The 20,537-nt window shown below is 37.3% G+C and overlaps 1 protein-coding gene, 1 non-coding gene and 1 pseudogene across 2 annotated transcripts in view; 2 read left to right on the top strand and 1 right to left on the bottom strand.

Moving 5' to 3' along the window:
- The window catches only part of TXNDC16 (thioredoxin domain containing 16), an 81,806-nt gene extending 66,852 nt beyond the window's left edge, over positions 1-14,954 (bottom strand). The window contains exons 1-4 of the mRNA XM_049767086.1: positions 14,546-14,954; positions 13,316-13,395; positions 7,990-8,063; positions 7,390-7,464 (exon numbers count right to left, since the gene is read on the bottom strand). Of these exons, the coding sequence (XP_049623043.1) occupies positions 7,390-7,464; positions 7,990-8,063; positions 13,316-13,395; positions 14,546-14,708 (392 nt within the window). The 5' untranslated portion in view covers positions 14,709-14,954. The remainder of the gene's footprint in view (positions 1-7,389; positions 7,465-7,989; positions 8,064-13,315; positions 13,396-14,545) is intronic.
- Positions 8,383-8,444, top strand: LOC126002407 (U7 small nuclear RNA). Its single transcript, XR_007493119.1, has one exon. It is a non-coding gene; the product is annotated as a U7 small nuclear RNA (small nuclear RNA).
- Positions 14,955-15,288: 334 nt separating the features above from the next.
- On the top strand, positions 15,289-15,557 carry LOC125999561 (small nuclear ribonucleoprotein E-like; annotated as a pseudogene).
- Positions 15,558-20,537: the final 4,980 nt, after the last annotated feature.

Below are 20,537 nucleotides of genomic sequence, written 5' to 3'. Positions count from 1 at the left end.
ATAAGCCCAAAAACCAGCGTACCTGAAATGTGGTCAGACTGGCATCCCTGCAGGGAACAGTAAAACATCAGTGATGAGGCAGCAATTGGGGAAACAATGATTCTGGGTGATGGAGGCAGCAAGCATGGCTTTGGCAGGGTAGATACTTGGCCCACTCTCTATCCTGAAATGGACACTTTGTATTGCATGGGCCAGTGTAGCCATAATCTTTCATGACTCAGTTTGCATCTCATTCAAAAAAGGAGTAAGTCTATGGAGCTGGCCTGGTTCGAACATGGCGACTTCGTTTGTGGGCATGGTTACACAGCTGCCAGGCTTTTCCAGAAGAAGAAAGATATGGGAGGAAGCATGAGAGGAAGCCCACACTCGCTCCCAAAAAAGCTGTAATCTTTCATGGCTCAGTTTACATCTCATTCAAGAAAATAATGAGTCTATAGAGCTGTCCCGGTTCAAACATGGCAGCCCATGCCTTAGTATTCTTATAAAATTGTGGAACCTGAAAATAGGGATTTTGCTATTCCAGGCTCCTGGCTGAAGAGCTGTGTGACCCCAAATCACTTGTTTAACATTTTGGTCCACAAGCTAGTGATGTCAGAAATTAGGGCACAGTGTAGAATTAGTTCAAGAGGCAGCAACAGCTATAATTGAAGGCCATAGAAACCACTTGTGATGGTCATTCCTGATCATCCATGCAAACAGCATCCAATCTCAGCAGTATTGCAGTAGTTTTCCTTAGACTATTTCTGCCTCAGAATTTTCATTGTAATTTAGAGCAGTGTAGACTCCAAGCCCAGAATTCTAGCCCTTCTAACTAGCTCTGATTAAATTATTTCAGTTACTGATTCTGTGGTTTATCCCTAGAATGTCAAACAATGCACTGTCATGTCTAATTTCCAGGGCAATCATCTAAGGAGGTACTACCTTTAGTTCTGTTTTTCAGGTAGGTCATGAAGCTTATAGATGTTTCCTTGCCTAATGTCCCAAAGTTCAGTAAGTAGTCATTATACATGAGGTAATAATAATCAAAAGTAAGGATATTCATAATATCATATCTCTGTGATCCTTCCCAATGACTTTATTATTTTAATTTTTTTTAATGTTTAAAAGAACACTTAAGGGCATTTATAAGAACATTTAATGATCTCCAGAATCTATACCACAGGTCTGAACTTTTTGTCTCCACTCTCAAAGAATAGAAATACTGACAGAAATAGGTTAAGGAGAGCCTTTCTTAGGTTTTCTTGCTCAAATGATGGGGTCTGATCAGCCTGGGGCTGCTCTGGCCTGGGCACTTTTCCAGCCCTAGAAAGGTCTTCATTCTCCTTAGCATGCTTTTCCTGAGATTCTCCTGTGACAGCCATTAGATAAACAAGAAATATGGCGAAAAACTAAGACGATATCAGGAAAAGAAGAATTGAAACATGGCCTTGACCTGCTTTTAGTGTAGTAGATTACTCGAACTTCCAATTCCTCCTTTTCTTTTCTTTCTTTTTTTGTTATTTTATGTTTCATTCATTACTCAATTTATTTAAAATTCAATTAAAAAACATTATAATCTATTTTGAAAAACCCCAATTTCTCAGATAATAAAGTGGAAGGGAGTGGAATCACAGGAGTGACAATGATTAAGAACAGAGGGGGGGGGAATTATTTTTATTTAAATTAATGTGACTATAAGTCCATAGATTCATAAATTTTATAAGCACTTTTTAAATTAACACTTAAAAAATGAAAGCTACTACCAAAATGAAAATTGAAAGTAGTCATAACAAAATTAACAAACACTAGACTTATTCTTTCTGCCACACATGCTTATCACTGAAAAAAATCTTTCAGGATTATAACATTATGAGGATTTCTGCTACTCCTATTTTTTGTCTTGTTTTCTTTTTGAGCCATACTCGATGATGCTCAGGGGTTATTCCTAGCTCTGCACTTAGAAATTACTTCTGGCAGGCTCAGGGGACCATATGGGATGCCAGGGATCGAATCCAAGTCAGCCAAGGCAAACTCCCTATCTGCTGTTCTATCGCTCCAACCCCAACCGACTCTTTTTTTTTTTTTTTTTAAGTTTTGGGGTCACACTGGCGACACTCAGACTAGCTCCTAGCTCTTAACTCAGAAATCACTCCTGGCCAGAGGGATAGCACAGCGGTAGGGCATTTGCCTTGCACATGGACGACCCAGGACGGACCCGGATTAGATCCACAGCATCCCATATGGTCCCCTATGCCTTCCAGGAGCAACTTCTGAGCGAAGAGCCAGGAGTAACCCCTGAGTGCTGCTGGGCATGGCCCAAAAGCCAAAAAAGAAAGAAAAAAGAAATCACTTCAGGCAGGCTTGGAAAAACCATATGGGATTCCGTGGATCAAACCCAGGTTAACCACGTGCAAGTCAAGTGCCCTAGTCACTGTGCTATCACTCTGGCCCTGCTTCTTTTGTTTTTAACAATAAAAACCATACATCACTCTTAAACAGAATGCCCCTGATAATTTTGTGTAGAATTAAATAGGATACAGATAAAAGAATGAGCAATGTCTCAAAACCTACAAAGAAAAATCAGGGCTAAAGAGAGAGAGATACTACAGAGGACATTTGCCTTGCATGCAGCAAATCCAGGTTTAATCCCTGACACCATATATCATCCCCCAAGCACTGCAAAGAATAATCCCTGAGCATAGAATCAGGAATAAATCTTGAGCACTACATGGTATAGACCAAAAAGAAAGGAAGATGGGGGAGGGAGGCCCAGCATGAACACAGTTGAGTTGCTTCAGAGGAACACTCCTCTAAAAATAAATTTCCCAAGGGCCGGAGCTATAGCACAGTGGTAGGACCCAGGAGGGACCTCGATTCAATCCCTGACATCCCATATGGTCCCCCAAGCCAGGAGTGATTTCTGAGTGCAGAGCCAGAAGTAACCCCTAAGTATCTCCAGGTGTGGACCAAAACCCAAAAATAAAATAAATAAAATAAAAACAGATTTCCCAATGAAACTCTACTGTAGAAACATCTACAATAACATATTAAAGAATATAATATTATTCAAAATAACATTTTAAAATTAGTTCATAGTATCTAACAGTCATGTCTGATTAGCACATACATTCTAATATATATAAAATGTTTGATTAATTTAAAGGGAAAGAAGTCATCCATTTTCTGACATAATATTGTTACTAGAATACCAAGTAATATTACTAATCTTTTTATTTTTTTGTTTTTTTTTGAGCCACACCCATTTGATGTTCAGGGGTTACTCCTGGCTAAGCACTCAGAAATCACCCCTGGCTTGGGGGGACCATATGGGACGCGGGGAGATCGAACCGAGGTCCTTCCTTGGCTAGCGCTTGCAAGGCAGACACCTTACCTCTAGCGCCACCTCTCCGGCCCCCATATTACTAATCTTAATGAGATTTCATTTGTTTCTTACATTGCTAAATAATTTTTATATTTTGTATCACTTGATTTTAAGGAGTTGGAAAAACCTATAAGCATAGTTTTTCTTGGCAACTGCTGCCCTAGTAGCAAATATCATAAATATCATGCAACAGCATGAACTCAACTTGAATTTGGATGGCTTCCTTTTTCTTTTCTTTTTCCTTTTTTTTTTTAAAAAAAAAAAGAGAGAGAGAGAGAAAGACTCCTAAGTGCCTTAATCTTCTATACCTCTGACTGGTAATAATGGTTAGATATATAATATTTGAATCAACAAATAAAGTTTAGTTACTTCAAACTCTTTTCTGTATATGCTCCTTCTTAATTCACCTACAGTTTGAGGGTAAAAATTTTCTCACAGTCATCAAATCATTCAATTCTACCACTTTTCCCTCTGGTAGGAAAAAAACAGAACTTTTAGATATAAAGTCAAATTCTTGTTTTGCATTTTTTCCCTTCTTTTATTGTGCTTAGAGGCCAGCAAGGCCAAATTCAGCTACGATATGGTACTAGGAATCAAATCTAGAGCCTCAAACATCTAAGACACATGTACTCTACCACTTGAGCCATATTCCTGGTCCTCAAAATAAAATATATTTTTGGCTACACCAAGTCATGCCTTGCACAGGATGACTTGGGTTCAATCTCTGGCATCCCATATTGTCTTCCAAGACACACCAGTGATGGAGTGATGGTTCTTGAGCACAGAGTTAGAAGTTAGTTCTGTATACCACCAGGAATGGCACAAAAATAAACAAAAAAGAGAAATATTGAATAATAAAAATCTCAGACTCAGAGTTGGAAATAGAAAAGTTTACTGGAAAATAAAATCAAAAAGAAAAAAGAATTCCCCAGCCAGGAAGAAACATAATACAGGACTAAGATAAATATGACTCACTTTGTGAGATTTTTATAGAAACACTGGGCCTTTGTGTTATTTGCCAAGTGAGAAGAATGTTTACAGAGAATACAACAATTTTACAAAGCAATCTGGCTATTTTAATTATTAAAATAATGGTACTATTATTTCACAGATTAATGATAGAAAGCCAAAAATCAGATCCAAATATTTAATTTAGTGTGGAAAGTGGCATACTAAATAATGAAGCAGTTAGTTCATCTCTAGTTTTGGGACAACTATGTGACTACTTGTCTATCTCATGGCAAAATCCACTCATCATAGCTCACTAAGCTAAAGAAGCAAACGAATCTTAATAGAGTTAGCCATTTAAATAAAGGGTGGTAAAACAACTTACTAACCAATATCCAAGAATTAATCTAGCCACTGCCTCTATACATTTTACAACATTTCAAATGGATTACATGTAAAACATGCAACTTTGCATGTGACCAACCCAGGCCAACCAACATATGACATAGCCCTAATACCCTATATGGTTCCCAGAGTCTCGTCAAGACTAAGTCCCAAAGGAGGCAACCAAGCAGAGTCAGGACAGAAGTCAGCCTGAGAAATAGATTACACAAGAAATCTGGCCTACAGCTGGACTCCTCATAATTCCAACAAAAAATCTAAATCTATGCTTTGTGTGACCTACAAATATACTCTTCATAGGACCATTATGTATTTCACTGCTCTTATTGCCTCCTTCATATGTCTTTCTTTGATAGAGAATGATCTCCACCAACTCTTTTTTTTGTTTGTTTGTTTGTTTGTTTGTTTGTTTGTTTGTTTGGAAAGGTGTGCACACTCATGGTGCTCAGGATTTATTCCTGGTTCTGTGCTCAAAAATCACTCCTGGCTGGCTCAAGGGACATTTAGTTTTCCAGGGATCAAACTGGGTTAGCTATATGAAAGGCAAACAACCTTTCTGTACTAAATCTGTGGTCCCTATTTCCCAATTCTATGACTACTTATGACTATTATGCCTTTGCTCACACACTTTCCATTACATCCTGTATCTTTCCTAAAAGCCTTCATAACCAATAATCACCCTCAATCTATACACAAGTAACTAATCCCTCTTTTTAGCCCCTTATATATACAAACTTCTATTTTACTTACTACATATTTGTTGACTATGTTTGAATCTTTAATAAAGTGCTACATTTCTGACAACAGTAACTGTTCTATTCTGTTTTGTTTCACCTGTGCCTAACAAGTTTTCACAGCACAAATATGGAAGGATACTTTACTTGAAGAGTGTTCTACAAACTGGCTTTAGTGGATCACCAGAAATTGGGCCATCATCACAGCAACACTAACTGACATACGTCATCTTAGAGAACAGGGTCTCCAGCTCTAAGGTTCAATTGTTATAAAGCCACTTGTCACCTGTTGGCCCAAATTTTGATGAAAAAATTTTTACCAGCTCTTACCCCATTCTACCTATGGAACGTTCTTTCTTTGTTTTTGTTTTATTTTTTAACTCATTTATAAGTCAAAGACAGTCATCAGCATCAGCTATGCTATAAAAGCCACAGAAGCAAGGTTTCTATTAGTTGGGCTTGTTTCTAAGATTTTTGTGGGCTCCACCCTCCAACTAGGTAAGCCATCTCTCATCCCTACATTGGATTTTAGTCTACATATGCCAAGGATCATAGTTGCTAGAGTTCTTCACAGTTCCTAACAACCTGTGTTAACATATTATTTGCTCGGAACATTTGAGTACACATTAGCCAAATGATTAGCATAACTTTTTCCCTACAAATTTTAAATTTCAAATAATTTAACTTTCACCCGATTTTTGTCAGCATCAATTTAGCACAAAAGAAAGAAAAGGGAGATAAGAAGAAAACAAAAATAGTCAACATCAGCCAAGAGCTTAGAAGGCAACCAACATATGACATTAAGTTGGAAAATTCCATGTAATCCATATCGTTAAGCAGCTGAAGTTTCTATATTGGCTACCAAAGAGACATCTAGGTTTCATTCAGGAGTACATTACAGAAATGGAGCCCAAGTAGCTTTGAATACCAAACCTAAGATTCCATGCTAGAGAAATTAAATTTAGATTTATCCTCCTCTAAATACTCAGATTTGTGCTAGAACTATTTTCATTGTTTCCGATTTATTGAGCACACCAAAGCTATAGACTCCAGGGATGTAGGGAAAGAGCTCAAGAAGAATGTCACACACCTTAAAATTCCCAGTGAGAAGGACTGTAGAGATAGAAAAGGGATTTAGCTTCTCTCCACACTCCCCACTGGTTCAAATCTATAGTTAGTACTACATATGGTCCCCTGAGAACCGCTAAAGATCACTTCCGAGCAGAGTCAAGAATAGCTCCTGTGGGGTCAGAGTGGTGGCGCAAGTAAGGCATCTGCCTTGCAAGCGCTAACCTAGGACAGACCATGGTTCGATCCCCGGTGTCCCATATGGTCTCCCAAGCAGGAGCAATTTCTGAGCGCATAACCAGGAGTAACCCAAGTATCACCAAGTGTGGCCCAAAAACCGAAGGAAAAAAAAAGAATAGCTCCTGTGGGACCGAAAAGATAAGACAGTAGGTTAGGTGTTTGCCTTGCATGAGGCCGACCACAGTTTGATTCCTAGCATCCCATATGGTTTCCCGAACTTCCCAGAAGTAATTTCTAAGTGCAGAGACAGGAGTAAACCCCTAAGTACCATCAAGTGTGACCCCCCCAAAAAAGAAGAGATCCTGAGCATCAATGGTTGTGGCCCCCAAACTCAAAATTAACTGATTAATCACATGGGATTATAAACATGTCTATTCCACAGACAGAATAAAAGCAAAAGTAACAGTGTAGTCCTACTGTGTCATCTCCTACTACAATAGTTTATATGTTTCTGTACTGTTTATAATTCAAGTAAATTTAAACGTACTTTATGGGAAGCTAGGCCAAAAAGTTCTGTGAAATTAATGCCTCCAATATGCTAAAACCTTAAATATCTTTATTTTTATAGATTCAGTTGCCCAAGATAAAATCAATAGATAACAAGTAAATAAGAAAATAGATTCTTTCTATACTTACAAGAGAACATGAGCAATGATGGCATTTACATCAAACAAAGTATCTGTTGGGAATTCTCTGAGTAATATGCTGCCCCTGCAAAAAAATAATAAAGTATAACTGAAGTATTTCCTTGGAATTCAATTTACTTATCTCTAATACATTTAACTAGTATCTCATGCACAAATCAAATTTTGGACACAATATGAACTCAAATATTTATTTAATACATATTCATCAAATATGTTGATCTCAGAAAAAGCTAGGCCCAGCATCCCCCCGCTGTACTTTGCAGTCCATACCTACCTCCTCTCTCTATAAAATATACAAGCATAGGAGACTTACAAGTGTACTCAGCCGTAGGTTCCTGACATATCCTAGCACAAAATTTTCAAGTGCTTATTTACCAGCCATTTATAATAGAAGTTACATAATGTTCACAAGTACTCAAAACAATCCTGTAAAAAAGAGTGTTCTCTCCATTCATAGATACAAGAAGCAAAGATGCACATAACAAAGTTACTTTGGGATTTTTTGATAAGTTTCATACAAGCACCATAGCATATAAGTTTATTATGGTTTAGTTGATAAATAACTGTATCACTCTCAAAAAATATTTACCTGAATAAATATGCTTTCATAAAATCATTTCCTGTTCCACAATATCTTGAAGTTTCTTCTTTGGCACAATTAACCTTTAAAAGATTATATTTAAGGTTTATGTATATATCAATGAGGTCAAGACATCACAATAGTAAGGAATCAGCAGTGATAAAAGTATCATAACAATACATTTCAGAGATTTTGGGGACTCGGTTTAAAGGAGAAAAAAGGTGATTCAAAAGGCTTTACAAATACAAGATGTAAAAGTAAGGAGATTGAGCATAAACATGTAGCCTCTGATAAGGACAAATGGACAAAGATAAAGGAAATGAGATTTCTAGATGGGGTAAATGAGTACTCACCAAATAACAAAACTAAGGCTAAAAGAATAATTTTTAAAAAGCTAAGGCTAAGTGTTACAGCTCTTTTAGAATTTGTCCAGCAGGCCTTCTGGTCTCCACTGGAAGGCCCCCCTCCCCCCAAAAAAGCTAAGGCTGGAATAAGTAATTAATGTAGAGTAATGTTGTAAATTTTTAAAAACAGATGTTTTGCTGTTGAATTTAATTTTCATAGAGTTTAAGGAAGCAGAATGACAATTGAGGAAGCTACAATTGACTTTAAAACATCACAAAAGGAGAACTGAGACTCAGACAAGCTATGTGAAATAGAAAGTGAGAATTAAAAGTTAAGGCAAAGTCGAGTAAATTTTAGTGAATGGAATTTTTTAAATAATTCTTTTAAGTTAATGAACATTGAATATTGGCATTATCACAATAGACATTTTCATATATCCATTCACTATAAATTAACATCTACCACATATTAATTACTATTCCAGTCAGTGGGAATATAGTTATGCTACAAATAAAAAACATCTTTTAGAACTTAAATTCCAAAAAAATTTTTAAAAACTAATCAATCTGCTACAATAAAAAATGTGTTCTATGAAGTTAAGTATCATTTAAAAAAATACGTGTCTAGAATGTGAAAGAGATTTTAGATAAGTAATCAAGGAAACTTCTTGAGGAGATGACATTCACACTAAATATTGAAGTAATGAAGCAATGCTTACAAATACTTAAAAGTGTGTAAAAAAGAATGAATTCCAAGCACAAGAGAAAATATCAGCAAAGTTCCTACAGAAATAATATAGAAAAAAGGATAAGATAACAGGAAAATAACCAACATATGTCAGGAACAACCTGAATAAGGTATATGAATAGAAAATGAGATCAGAGAGAAACCGGTATCCAGAGGAATAAAGAACTTTTATTTTATCCTAAGTGTAATGTAAAGCCTTTCTGAGAAGGTAATTACATGATCTGATACATCTGGCTTTTCTGTGGAGAAGTGCTTAAGGAGATAAGAGAAAAAGAAGAAAGAACACTTGGGGAACTTCGGTGGAGGCAGGTGGACTCTGGTACTGGTAGTGGGATTGGCCCTGATTCACTATGTCTGAAACCCAACCAAGAAGGACTTTGTAAATCACAATGGTTTTAACAAAGTTTAAATTTAAAAAAATGCTACCAAGTCACAAAGATAGCAAAAATGCATGGCAAAAATACTTGGGTCTGGGAGAGGAGAATTAAATGAGTAGAAGCCATTCTGCAGAATACTGCAATGGTAGAGACATGATACTAGGCCCTGTCAAAATTCAACTTTACAAAGAATAAAAACTCCCAAATCCTTTAGGAATTTGGGAACAATCCCACATTAGAATGTACAATGAGGGGGCCAGAGTGGTGGCACAGGCAGCAGGTCATCTGCCTTACACGCACTAATCTAGGACAAATTGCAGTTAGATTCCCCAGAATGCCTTATGTTCCCCCAAGCCAGGGGCAATTTCTGAACTAAAACAGGGGGCCAGGGAAGGCACTGTGGCAGACAGAGAGACAGAGACAGAGAGACAGAGACAGAGAGAGACAGAGACAGAGAGCGCAGGAGAAGGAGAGAGAACAGGAGAGGGAGAGGGAGAAAGAAAGGAGAAAAACTAATCATTGAAGGCTATAGTGGTTTCCTAGATGAGAAGTGATACTGTTGGTTATTGGGACAGGGGAACTAAAAGGGAAGGTATAGGAAGTGGGTAGAGTTGGGAAATCTTGATAGTAGAACCTAAAGGACTTGTTGACAGATTGGATCTTATAGAAAAACAATTATAGATTCTAAGGGTTATTTTTGTTTTAAAATATATTGATATACCAAAGCTACACTTAGCTTTGGTTATCACTGGTATGATAAATCTTTTCCCTTTTTATGCTTCTAATATTTCTAAAATCTTTTTTTAAAGGCTCATTTCTAGGAGCCAGAGCAATAGTGCAGCAGTAAGGCGTTTGCCTTGCACACAGCTAACCTAGGATGGACCTGGGTTATATCCCCTGCATCCCATATGGTCCCCCAAGCCAGGAGCGATTTCTGAGTGCATAGCCAGGAGTAACCCTTAAGTGTCACTGGGTATGGCCCAAAACCCAAAAAATAAATAAATACATAAGTAAAAAGACTAATTTCTAAACAGCATACCAGTATCTTTTGCTGCTGTGCCCAAATTGAAAACTCTGTCTTAGATCCTTTAGTTCATATTTTAATGTTTTGTTGCTGTTTCTGATTTTGCCTACCTCTGATTCTTGAAACTTTAACTTTTGAAGATTATTACAAAATGCCATTTTTGGGAAGTCTTTCACAAATACTATAATGACTTTCCACCAGATATGAATTATTTTCCTCTTAAACCTCCATGGCATTTTATTCCTCTTATTATAATAAGTAAGTTCTGCTACTTATTAATTTTTGAATAAAAAATATCCAAAAATGGGGAAATGGTAAAAGAGAAATTTCTCCAAAGAAGTGACACCACAATCACTGATTATCAGAGAAACACAAATCAAAATGAAATTACCTCATACCAATAAGAATAGGAAGATATGGGCAAAAGAACCCGTATTAACTATTGATACAAATGTAAATTTGTTCAGCCTCTGTGGAAAAAATATGGATATTTCTCAAAAAAATTAAAAATTGAACTACCAGATAAATCAATAATTCCACTGTGGGTATCTAGCCCAAGAACCCACACACAAATTAATTTTAAATGATATCCATGTAATGTGTTCACTGTAAACATGTAATATAATCACTGCACTGCTATTTATAATAGTCAAGATATGAAAAAATACCTTTAAAACTACTGTAAGCCATGATACCTCAATAAAAAATAAGTATGGAAAAGAATTCAAGTATCCAACATATATCTTCTTAATGATATATATATACACACACAAAGAAACACTGTACTACTCATCAGGTGTGAGGAAAAAAATTTTCATTTATGACAACTTGACGGAACAATAGAAAGTCATGCTAAGTGAACAAAGTCAAGAGGGAAAAGCAAATATCATTTATCTGACTCACACATAAGACATAGATAAACAAAGCACAAGAACAGATAAAAACAAAGAAAACTAACCCATGACTCAGGATTGGCTACCAGACAGAGAAGAAGTGGGAATGATAGTCAATGGACTGTGGTAGTGTACTTTGGTGATGGCTGGGGTATGAGAACACATGCTTTGAGAGGATACAACATAAGCTTTAAGAGGACAAAATAAAGGGCCCGGAAGGTGGCGCTAGAGGTAAGATGTCTGCCTTGCAAGCACTAGACAAGGAAGGACCACAGTTCGATCCCCTGGCGTCCCCCCCAAGCCAGGGGCTATTTCTGAGCGCATAGCCAGGAGTAACCCCTGAGCATCAAACGGGTATGGCCCAAAAACAAAAAACAAACAAACAAACAAACAAAAAACAGGACAAAATAAATAAAACTCTATCATTAACAGTACTGTAAATCATAATGGGGGGAAAGCATTATGTGTGAACTAATATCACTATTACAAATACATAAATCTAGGAGGCAGAGAGATATTAGAGCGGTGAGGGCACTTCGGTTGTACATAGCCCACCTCAGTTAAATCCCTAGGCTATCTATATACAATATCCTGAGCTCACCAAGAAAAATTCCTGAGAGCAAAGTCAGGAGTAACTCCTGAGCACAGTCATATGTGACCCAAAAACAAAAACAAAAAAGTAAATAAATAAATAAATCTGGGGTCTAGAGAGATAGTACAGGAGTTAAGGAGGATGCCTTGCATGCTGCTAATTCCATTTCAATATCTGGCACCATATGATCCCCTGAGTAGTGCCACTTATACAACCTGAAAGAGTGGTCCTGGGAAAACCTCAGTACTTTAAGGACCAAATAAACATTGCATCCTTGAACCGTTATACTGAAATGTAGGCTCAGTTGATTGGGACTCTGACTTCCAAAACTCCCTGAATGCTACATAAAAGTCCCACCCCTCACAAAGAAAAATAACATCACAAATAAGAGATTTTTTTAATGACAGCAAAAACCTACATAGAATTAAGTTTATAAAATAAAATTAGTTTCTAAGCTGATAATTTATAAATAGATTTTTCTCTGTGTGTTCTTTTTTATATAATAATTTGGAGCTATCTTCCTGGGATTCTATTTATTCTTAGGAAACAAGAAAAATACATTTTCAAATTGGAAAAAAGTTGTGCAACAATGTATGCTTAGTATACAATATATACTTAGTCTCAAGCCATAAAGTATAAAATAGTGGTCACTAGATACATATCAGTATAATGCCACTCTATACATTGCAGCAGTAAGTACAATAGCTATGAGTTGGAATCGACCTTGATGTCCAACACAGATGAGTGGATCAGGAGTATGTGGTACATACAATTGAATACTACACTGCTGTAAAGAATGCTGCAATCATGCAATTTGCTGCAGCATGGATGGAACTGAAGGATATTACGTTAAATGAAGTAAGCCCAAAGAAGGATAAGTACAGAATAATATCACTTAGATGTGGTATTTAACATAACTGCATGAAGAAATGCAATGGCTAAAATGGGAGTTGTCTGGAACACTCTTGGCTCTAGAGTATAGCAAGGAGAAAGAAAGAAATTGAGTGGAGAAGGAGAAAAACAAATATGAAAGGATGGGAGATAGAGGTCAAGAGTGTTCAGGTGCATTGGCAATGTTCAAAAAGGGTAGAACTAAATATCCAAGCCAGAATCAACAACAATGAAATCATGAGACCCAAACTATCAGAACTTAAAATGAGGCTGTTATGCTGATAGGCTTGGGGCAGGGGTGGAGGCATGGGATGGAGTCTGGGAACATTAGTGGAAGGAGGGCAACAGTGGTGATGGGACTGGCCCTGAAACTCTGTATGTCTGAAATCCAACTATGAAGAACTTTGCACAATGATTTCAATAAAAAAATTATTAAAAGAAAAATACATCTAGCATAGATATCTACCTTCATAACTGAAATGCCATAGTCCTGGAGAGGTTTAACAGCCTCTCTTAGTTCTTCAAGAAATATAGAAGTACCAGAATCTAAAATAAAAGGTATTTTATGAATGTCTTATGACTTGCCCCTTAGGAAAGATTTATTTTTAACATTAAAGTTCACATCTGCAAACTGAAGAAGAGAGTTTGCACAATTGGTATACACAACAAATAATCAAGTAACTAAACATATTTTGTGCCTTTACTTCCTACTACCCCCTTGTTCTTATTACCAATGTTTTATAACATACTTAACTGTATAAGTGATCTTAAGAACATTATTAGATAAAAATTGAGTAAATATTAAATTTAAACCTCACATTTGGCATCATTTTTCCAATGTAACAGTATATACTGATATACATATAAATACAAAAACACTTTCAAATTTATTTTAAAATATCATGGGGCCAGAGAGGTTGCACAAGTGGTAAGGTATATACCTTGCCCAAGCTAGCCTAGGACAGACCGCAATTAGATCCCCGGCATCCCATGTGGTCCCCCAAGCCAGGAGCGATTTCTGAACGAATAGCCAGGAGTAACTCCTGAGTGTCACCAGGTGTGGCCCAAAAACCAAAAAAAAAAAAAAAAAAAAAAGAAAGAAAAAAAGAAAATATAACAACTAATCATAATTATTGGAATTATTAATTCCGAGAATAGTATTTTAAGGCATAAAGAATTGAATGAGATAATAATCATTATTATTATTATTATTCAATAATCATTTATTGAATGTATTGAATGCATTTACTATACCGCTAAAAATGATCATTCAACTAAACCATTATTAACAATACTATATAATAACAATAATCCTCTAAAATATTCACATTCTACAAGTATCAAAAAGCATACCTTTCAAAAATATCTAGATGAAATTCAGTGTTATTACAGTAACAGCTAATTCTTCTCTAGTAATTACTATAGACTATGCACAGTAATTAAAATCTTTCAATATGCATGACAATTTATACTATTATACTTGTAATATTTCTTCCTTATAAACAGCAAAAAGACAGAGAAGTTAAATATCTTAACTAAGGTCACAGTTAGTAAAATGGCCAGCTCCAGACTCAAAGATAGGAATATATAGTTGGTAGTTTTGTATCACTCATCCTGACAAGAAGATTACAAAAAGTATACTGATTAAACAATAGAAACAAATAAAATCATATTAGAATATAAAAAAACCACTTACCTGCTTGGCAAAAATAAGCTAAGGAGGCTTTCCCCTGTTGCACTGTATTGAAAAAATCCTTTGGACTCAGTTCTGGTAGAGAGAGTACCAGTGACTTACACAAAATAAATATCACAACTAAAGAGATGCTAACTCCAAAACCATTGAAACGAGAAGACATCATCAGCTACAGTAGAAATGGACAAGAGATTTTGTTTGCTATGTTCACAGCTGTGATCATATGCCTAGGACAATACTTGACATGAGTAGGTGTTCAATGAAGTTTTTCTGAATTTCCTAAATTAAAATCTGCAAAAGAAGAATAATATAATGCATTACTTATACAGCATATTTGAGTTTGCTAATACTTTAATGTTCACTTCTAGCCAAGAATTGAGGAGAGGCCAGAGATAGTGCAACAGATAAGACACTTGCCATGCATGAGGCCAACCAAGGTTTGATTCCCAACACAACATAAGTACCACCAAGAGTGATCCCTAAGGATCACTCAGGAGTAAATCCTGAGCACCAATGGCCCTGAGTCAAAAACAAAAATGAAAAATTTGAAAAGAAAGCAAAATAATGACATTAACTTGATAATATTGACTTTTGATGATTAAAGATAGCAAAAGATATCTGGAAAATGTAATACTGGTCTATTAAGCTAATTTTCATTTGTAAAAGTTCTAAAAGTAAAGGTTTCTTATTCTGAAGTAAGCTCCAAACTAACGTGTGGGTCTGTGTGGACTTTGTGATTTTCCATCATGGAAAATTGTGGTCAGAGCAAAGAAAAGCAGAAGGTGATGGAATGGCACATCAACCTCATCTTCTAATACTTGTAAAATAGATCTCAGATTCAGATATAAATTTATGAGCAAGTGAATATGCAACTGGGCTGTATCATTAGTTTTATGAGTATATGAACCTCTTAATAAATGATGCAGAAGAGGTTTACTTAAAAACAAAGTCAAGGAAACAACTCAATCAGATCATACTAAAAGGAAATATTCTGCTCCACAGTGTCTTCAACTAGAAATGATTACTGAAGTGTGAAATAGTTGAGAAGTCACAATTTAGTTTTTTAGGTGTTTTGGAAAGGTAGATTTAGAACATTTAGATCATATTGCTTTGATCACTGTTACGTTATTACCAGATAATAAATCTGAGGAAGAGGGAGAAAGATAGACACAGAATAGTCTCACTAATCTATGGGTTTTAAGGTGGAAAAAAGACATTATTGTCATAATCTCCAGAAACAATAGAGATGAGGGCTTGAAGAATGGACTCATGATACAAAGCTCACCACAAAGAGTGGTGAGTGCAATTAAAGAAATAACTACACTAACAACTATCATGACAATGTTAATGAGAAAAGTAGAATGCCTGTCTGGAATAAAAGTAGGGGGTGGGAGAGGAATGAGATGGGAGCATTGGTAATGGAAATGCTGCACTGGTGAAGGGGCGGGTGTTTTTTTTTATGACTGAAACCCAACTACAAACATGCTTGTAATCATGGTGCTTAAACAAAGATATTATTTAAAAAAAGAGAGAGAGAGAAAGAAAGAAAAAATAGAAAACATTCCAATACTAATTCTCAAATGTTAACTGAGTTGCTTTTATTTGGTGGTCATGCCTGGCAATGCTTGACTCCTCCTGGTACAGTGCTGAGATCATAAACACTAATGCTAACCCAAAAGGCAAGGTGAGAATCAAATCATAATATCCAGCATGCAAAATCCATTTAGCTATAACTTCAGGTCCCAAGACAGTTTTAAACTTGGACATATCGTCTACCTAGAGGGGCCAGAGAAATAGTACAGCAGTAGGGCATTTGCCTTGCATGGCCGACAAGGGATGAACCCAGGTTTGATCCTCGGCATTCCATATGGTCCCCTGAGCCTGCCAAGAGCAATTTCTGAGTGCAGAATCAGGAGTAACTGCTGAGCTGCCAGGTGTGGCCCAAAAACAAAAATAAATAAATAAATAATACCGACCTAGAATAGATTAAGTATTAATAATCAAGTAGCCATTTAATATTGTTATCAGAGAAATAAGACATCCAAAGTATGTCTAGTATGTTTACATTCTTTTTCACTTTAAAACTCTTTTGAAGATATCTACTAAAACTATTCAATGCTTTTCAATGCTTATGAATTTTATTTATATAGCAAAGAATTGAATTTTTCACATGTATTTTAATTCAATATTTTCTGAATCTCTCTCACACATCTTCTTTGACTCACGCAGTTCTAACTTCTGTGGTGGCCTCTGCATCTGCCGTCAGTTCTGTCTTCACCTTTATTGTCAAATTTCTCCTAACCAGTCTTTTTTAAGAACTTTTTCCACAGATAATCTATCATTTAAGTTTAAAAAAGGGTGGTTTAGAAAATTTAGTACAATATAAAGATAAAAAAAATAAGGCAGGAATATTCTTATTATTTTTATTGAATCACCATGAAATACACAGATACAAAGTTGTGCATGATTAAGTTTCAATGTTCTAATACCCATCCCTTCATCAGTGCACATGTCCCATCACCTATGTCCCCAGTTTCCCTCCCATTGCCATCTATGGCAGACATTCCACCCCCCCTTTAGGCACTGTGGTTTGCAATACTGTATTAAAGGAGTATCACTTTATCTCCTTTCAGCACACAGCTCTTGTCCATAGGGATCATTTCTAACTATCATTATAATGGTCCCCTCTCTGTCCTAACTGCACTCACCCTCCCTCTTTGCAGCAAGCTTTCTACTATGACTAGTCTTCCTGGCCCTTATAAGAAAGGAAAATTTTGTGTGGGGGGTGGGATTTAGGCCACACCCAGTAATGCTCAGGGGTTTCTCCTGGCTATGTGCTCAGAAATCACTCCTGGCTTGGGGGACCATATAGGACACCAGTGGATCGAACCGCGGTCTGTCCTAGATTAGCATATGCAAGGCAGACGCCCTTCTGCTTGTGCCACTCTCCAACCCCATAATGAAATTCTTTTATCTTTCACAAGACCAAAACCAAGTTGACTGAAAATAAGATTAACATAAAAGAAACACGAAAAGTTGAACTCAATTACCTCTTTAGAAAATAAGAAACTAAAAAAAAAAAAAAAAAAAAAAAAAAAGAAAATAAGAAACTGCCCCATGCCAGAGGCCTTCTCCCTAGTCTGGGGAGTGCTAGGAGGCTTGGCAGGCCCCCAGCCGTCTTCCTCTTTCTCCCCTGGACTCTAGGCCTTCCCTGGATGCCAGCTCTGAAGTGGGTTCAGGTGGACTCTTAAGGGTCCTCAGGCTTCCCCCTCCCTCCATACTACACGGGGGAGGTGCATGGGGACGAGGGCGGGCAGATATCTGGCTTTCGGTTTCCCCTTTGATTCTGAAGGCCAGCTCTTGCCAGGTATGGGGTTTGGGGAGGCCCCATGCCAGAGCCCTTCTCCCTAGCCTGGGGAGTGCTGGGAGGCTTGGCAAGCCCCCTGCCATTCCCTTCTTTCTCCCCTGGACTCCAGGCCTTCCCTGGGTGCTGGTCCAGGTGGACTCTATAGGGGTCATCAGGTTTTCCCCCTACTTCTCCCTACACTAATGGGAATGTGCTTCGGGAGGAGGGCGGGCTGTTGCAGCACTGGTTTATGTTGGGACAGTCACTGGAAATTTTTTCTCCTTGGTCTCCATTTCAAAAACCACGCGGGGGTTAGTGCCCCCACAAGTACAATATATATTGATAGTATTATATGCATATAGTTTATATATGCATAATATCCATCTTGTATTGTGACCTTGATACTGCCCTACAAAGCTCATTTCTAATCTTTTTTTGTGGGGGGGCACACCCAGCGGTGCTCAGGGGTTACTCCTGGCTGTCTGCTCAGAAATAACTCCTGGCAGGCACGAGGGACCATATGGGGCACCAGGATTCGAACCAACCACCTTTTATCCTGGATCGGCTGCTTGCAAGGCAAACGCCGCTGTGCTATCTCTCCGGGCCCTCATTTCTAATCTTTTACTGCCTCAGTCCCAACCATTATTTCCCCCCATTTACCCATGTAGGTGCAGCTCATGACATGAAGCTCACCACACAGAGTGATGAGTGCAGTTAGAGAAATAATTACACTGAAAACTATCATAACAATGTGAATGAATGAGGAAAATAGAAAGCCTGTCTCGAGTACAGGTGTGGGTGGGTGGGTTGGGGAGGAGGGAGATCTGGGCAATTGGTGGTGGGAATCTTGCACTGGTGAAGGGGGGTGTTCTTTACATGACTGTAATCCTACAACTACAATTATATTTGTAATCACGGTGTTTTAAATAAAGATAATTTTAAAAAAAATTCCACATAATAAATTGATACATATTATCACAAAAAAAAAAAAAAGAAAGAAAATAAGAAACTGTAAGAGGAAAAAGACCAAAGAGACTTTTTAAAAATCCTAGAGACCACTCTTGTTTACTATTTCACTACGATTTAAAAATTTATATATGGTTGGTGAAAGAGTACAAAGGTTAAGGTGCTTGCTTTGCATGAAATGAACCCTGGTTCCAATCCAGTCTCACAGTTCGCAAGCACCACTGTGAGCAACAGCAGAACTATAGTAGTCCCAGAGCCCTAAATGTAGGCCCAAAAATGAACAAACAAGCAAAACAAAAAAATCTAATAAAGCAAAAAAAAAAAAATATTCTTACATAATAAATTCTTTCATAGCATCTATTCAAATGAATACAGCCTAACCTTGTGGACTCACAAGAGTATTTTTCACATGCACAGAAAATAAAATTCATTTGTCCTGGAACACGCTCACTTCATAAAAAAGAACTTTTGGGGCAGGAGCAGTGGCCAAGCAGTAGGGCGTTTGTCTTGCATATGCTGACCCAGGACGGATTGCAGTTTGATCCCCGGGCGTCCCATATGGTCGGTCCCCCAAGCCAGAAGCGAGTTCTGAGCACAGAGCCAGGAGTAATACCTGAGCGTCACTGGGTGTGGCCCAAAAACCAAAAAAATTAAAAAGAACTTTTAAGAGAAGAAACATATTGATGATTAGAAGTAGAAGAAAAGAATGTCTATGAGAAAAGAGCAAAATCAAAAATACAGAAGGTACTTGGTTTTCTTTCTCAATAATTAGAAATTGAAAAGAACTGAAAAAAATGATCAATGCCTTAAAAAAATTTAAATATTGATTTAATGGTTGATGTGCTAGGGAGAAATGAGATCTTGCTACGTTGGCAGTTTTAGTATATGTGATAGCTGCAGTTCTCTGGTAGAATTATCCTGGACTCCTTAAACTACCTCTGGTAAAGTTATTTATGTCACCATATGACTTATGTTAAGCAATGAAAAAAAGTTATAGTGATGTCTCTGTCAGGCAACAGTTTTTTAATTTGTTTTGTTTTGGGACCACCCAAAGAGGTGCTCAGAACTTACTCCTGGCACTATGCTCAGGATCACTTAGTAAGGTTCAGAGGGGACTGTATGCAGTGATAGGAATCAAATCTGGGTTGGCAAGGCAAGCAAGCACCTTATCTGCTGTACTATTTCTCTAGCCCAGGCAACAGTTTCAAAAGCCACAACATGTTATATCAAGGCTTATTTTCTTCTGTCACAGTCACTAAAACACTGAACTAGTGGTTATGCATCAGCATGAGTTTCAGAAGAAACACACTACCCAGAATCCATAGCTAATCAATGAGGCTATGGCAGGGAAAGAACTAAGCTACCTAGGAGCTAAAGGGTGGCTCAAGGAAAGCCTGTGTTGCATGCACAATGTCCCACACTGAATCCATGCCCTGTGCACTCTACCTCCCCATTCCAGCACACCTTAATGTCACCTGGGAGGCCCCTGTATCATCCTGAATACCCTAAGTTGAGTTCAAGAAGCATTGCATTGCCAGGCTCTAATATTAACCATCTAGTCTAACTAGCCAAGTAATACCAGCGATAGCCACGGGACCCCCTGAGCAGTACTTGAGAGCAACTTTTGGCAAAAAATAAAGAAATAAATCACCTTGTCTCCAGTAGTATACCAACTAGAATAAT

The sequence above is a fragment of the Suncus etruscus genome, chromosome 2, assembly GCF_024139225.1.
Source record: "Suncus etruscus isolate mSunEtr1 chromosome 2, mSunEtr1.pri.cur, whole genome shotgun sequence".
Taxonomy (NCBI): Eukaryota; Metazoa; Chordata; class Mammalia; order Eulipotyphla; family Soricidae; genus Suncus; species Suncus etruscus.
The sequence above is the reverse complement of the archived record's forward strand: the minus strand, read 5'-3'. Positions and strand labels throughout refer to the sequence as shown.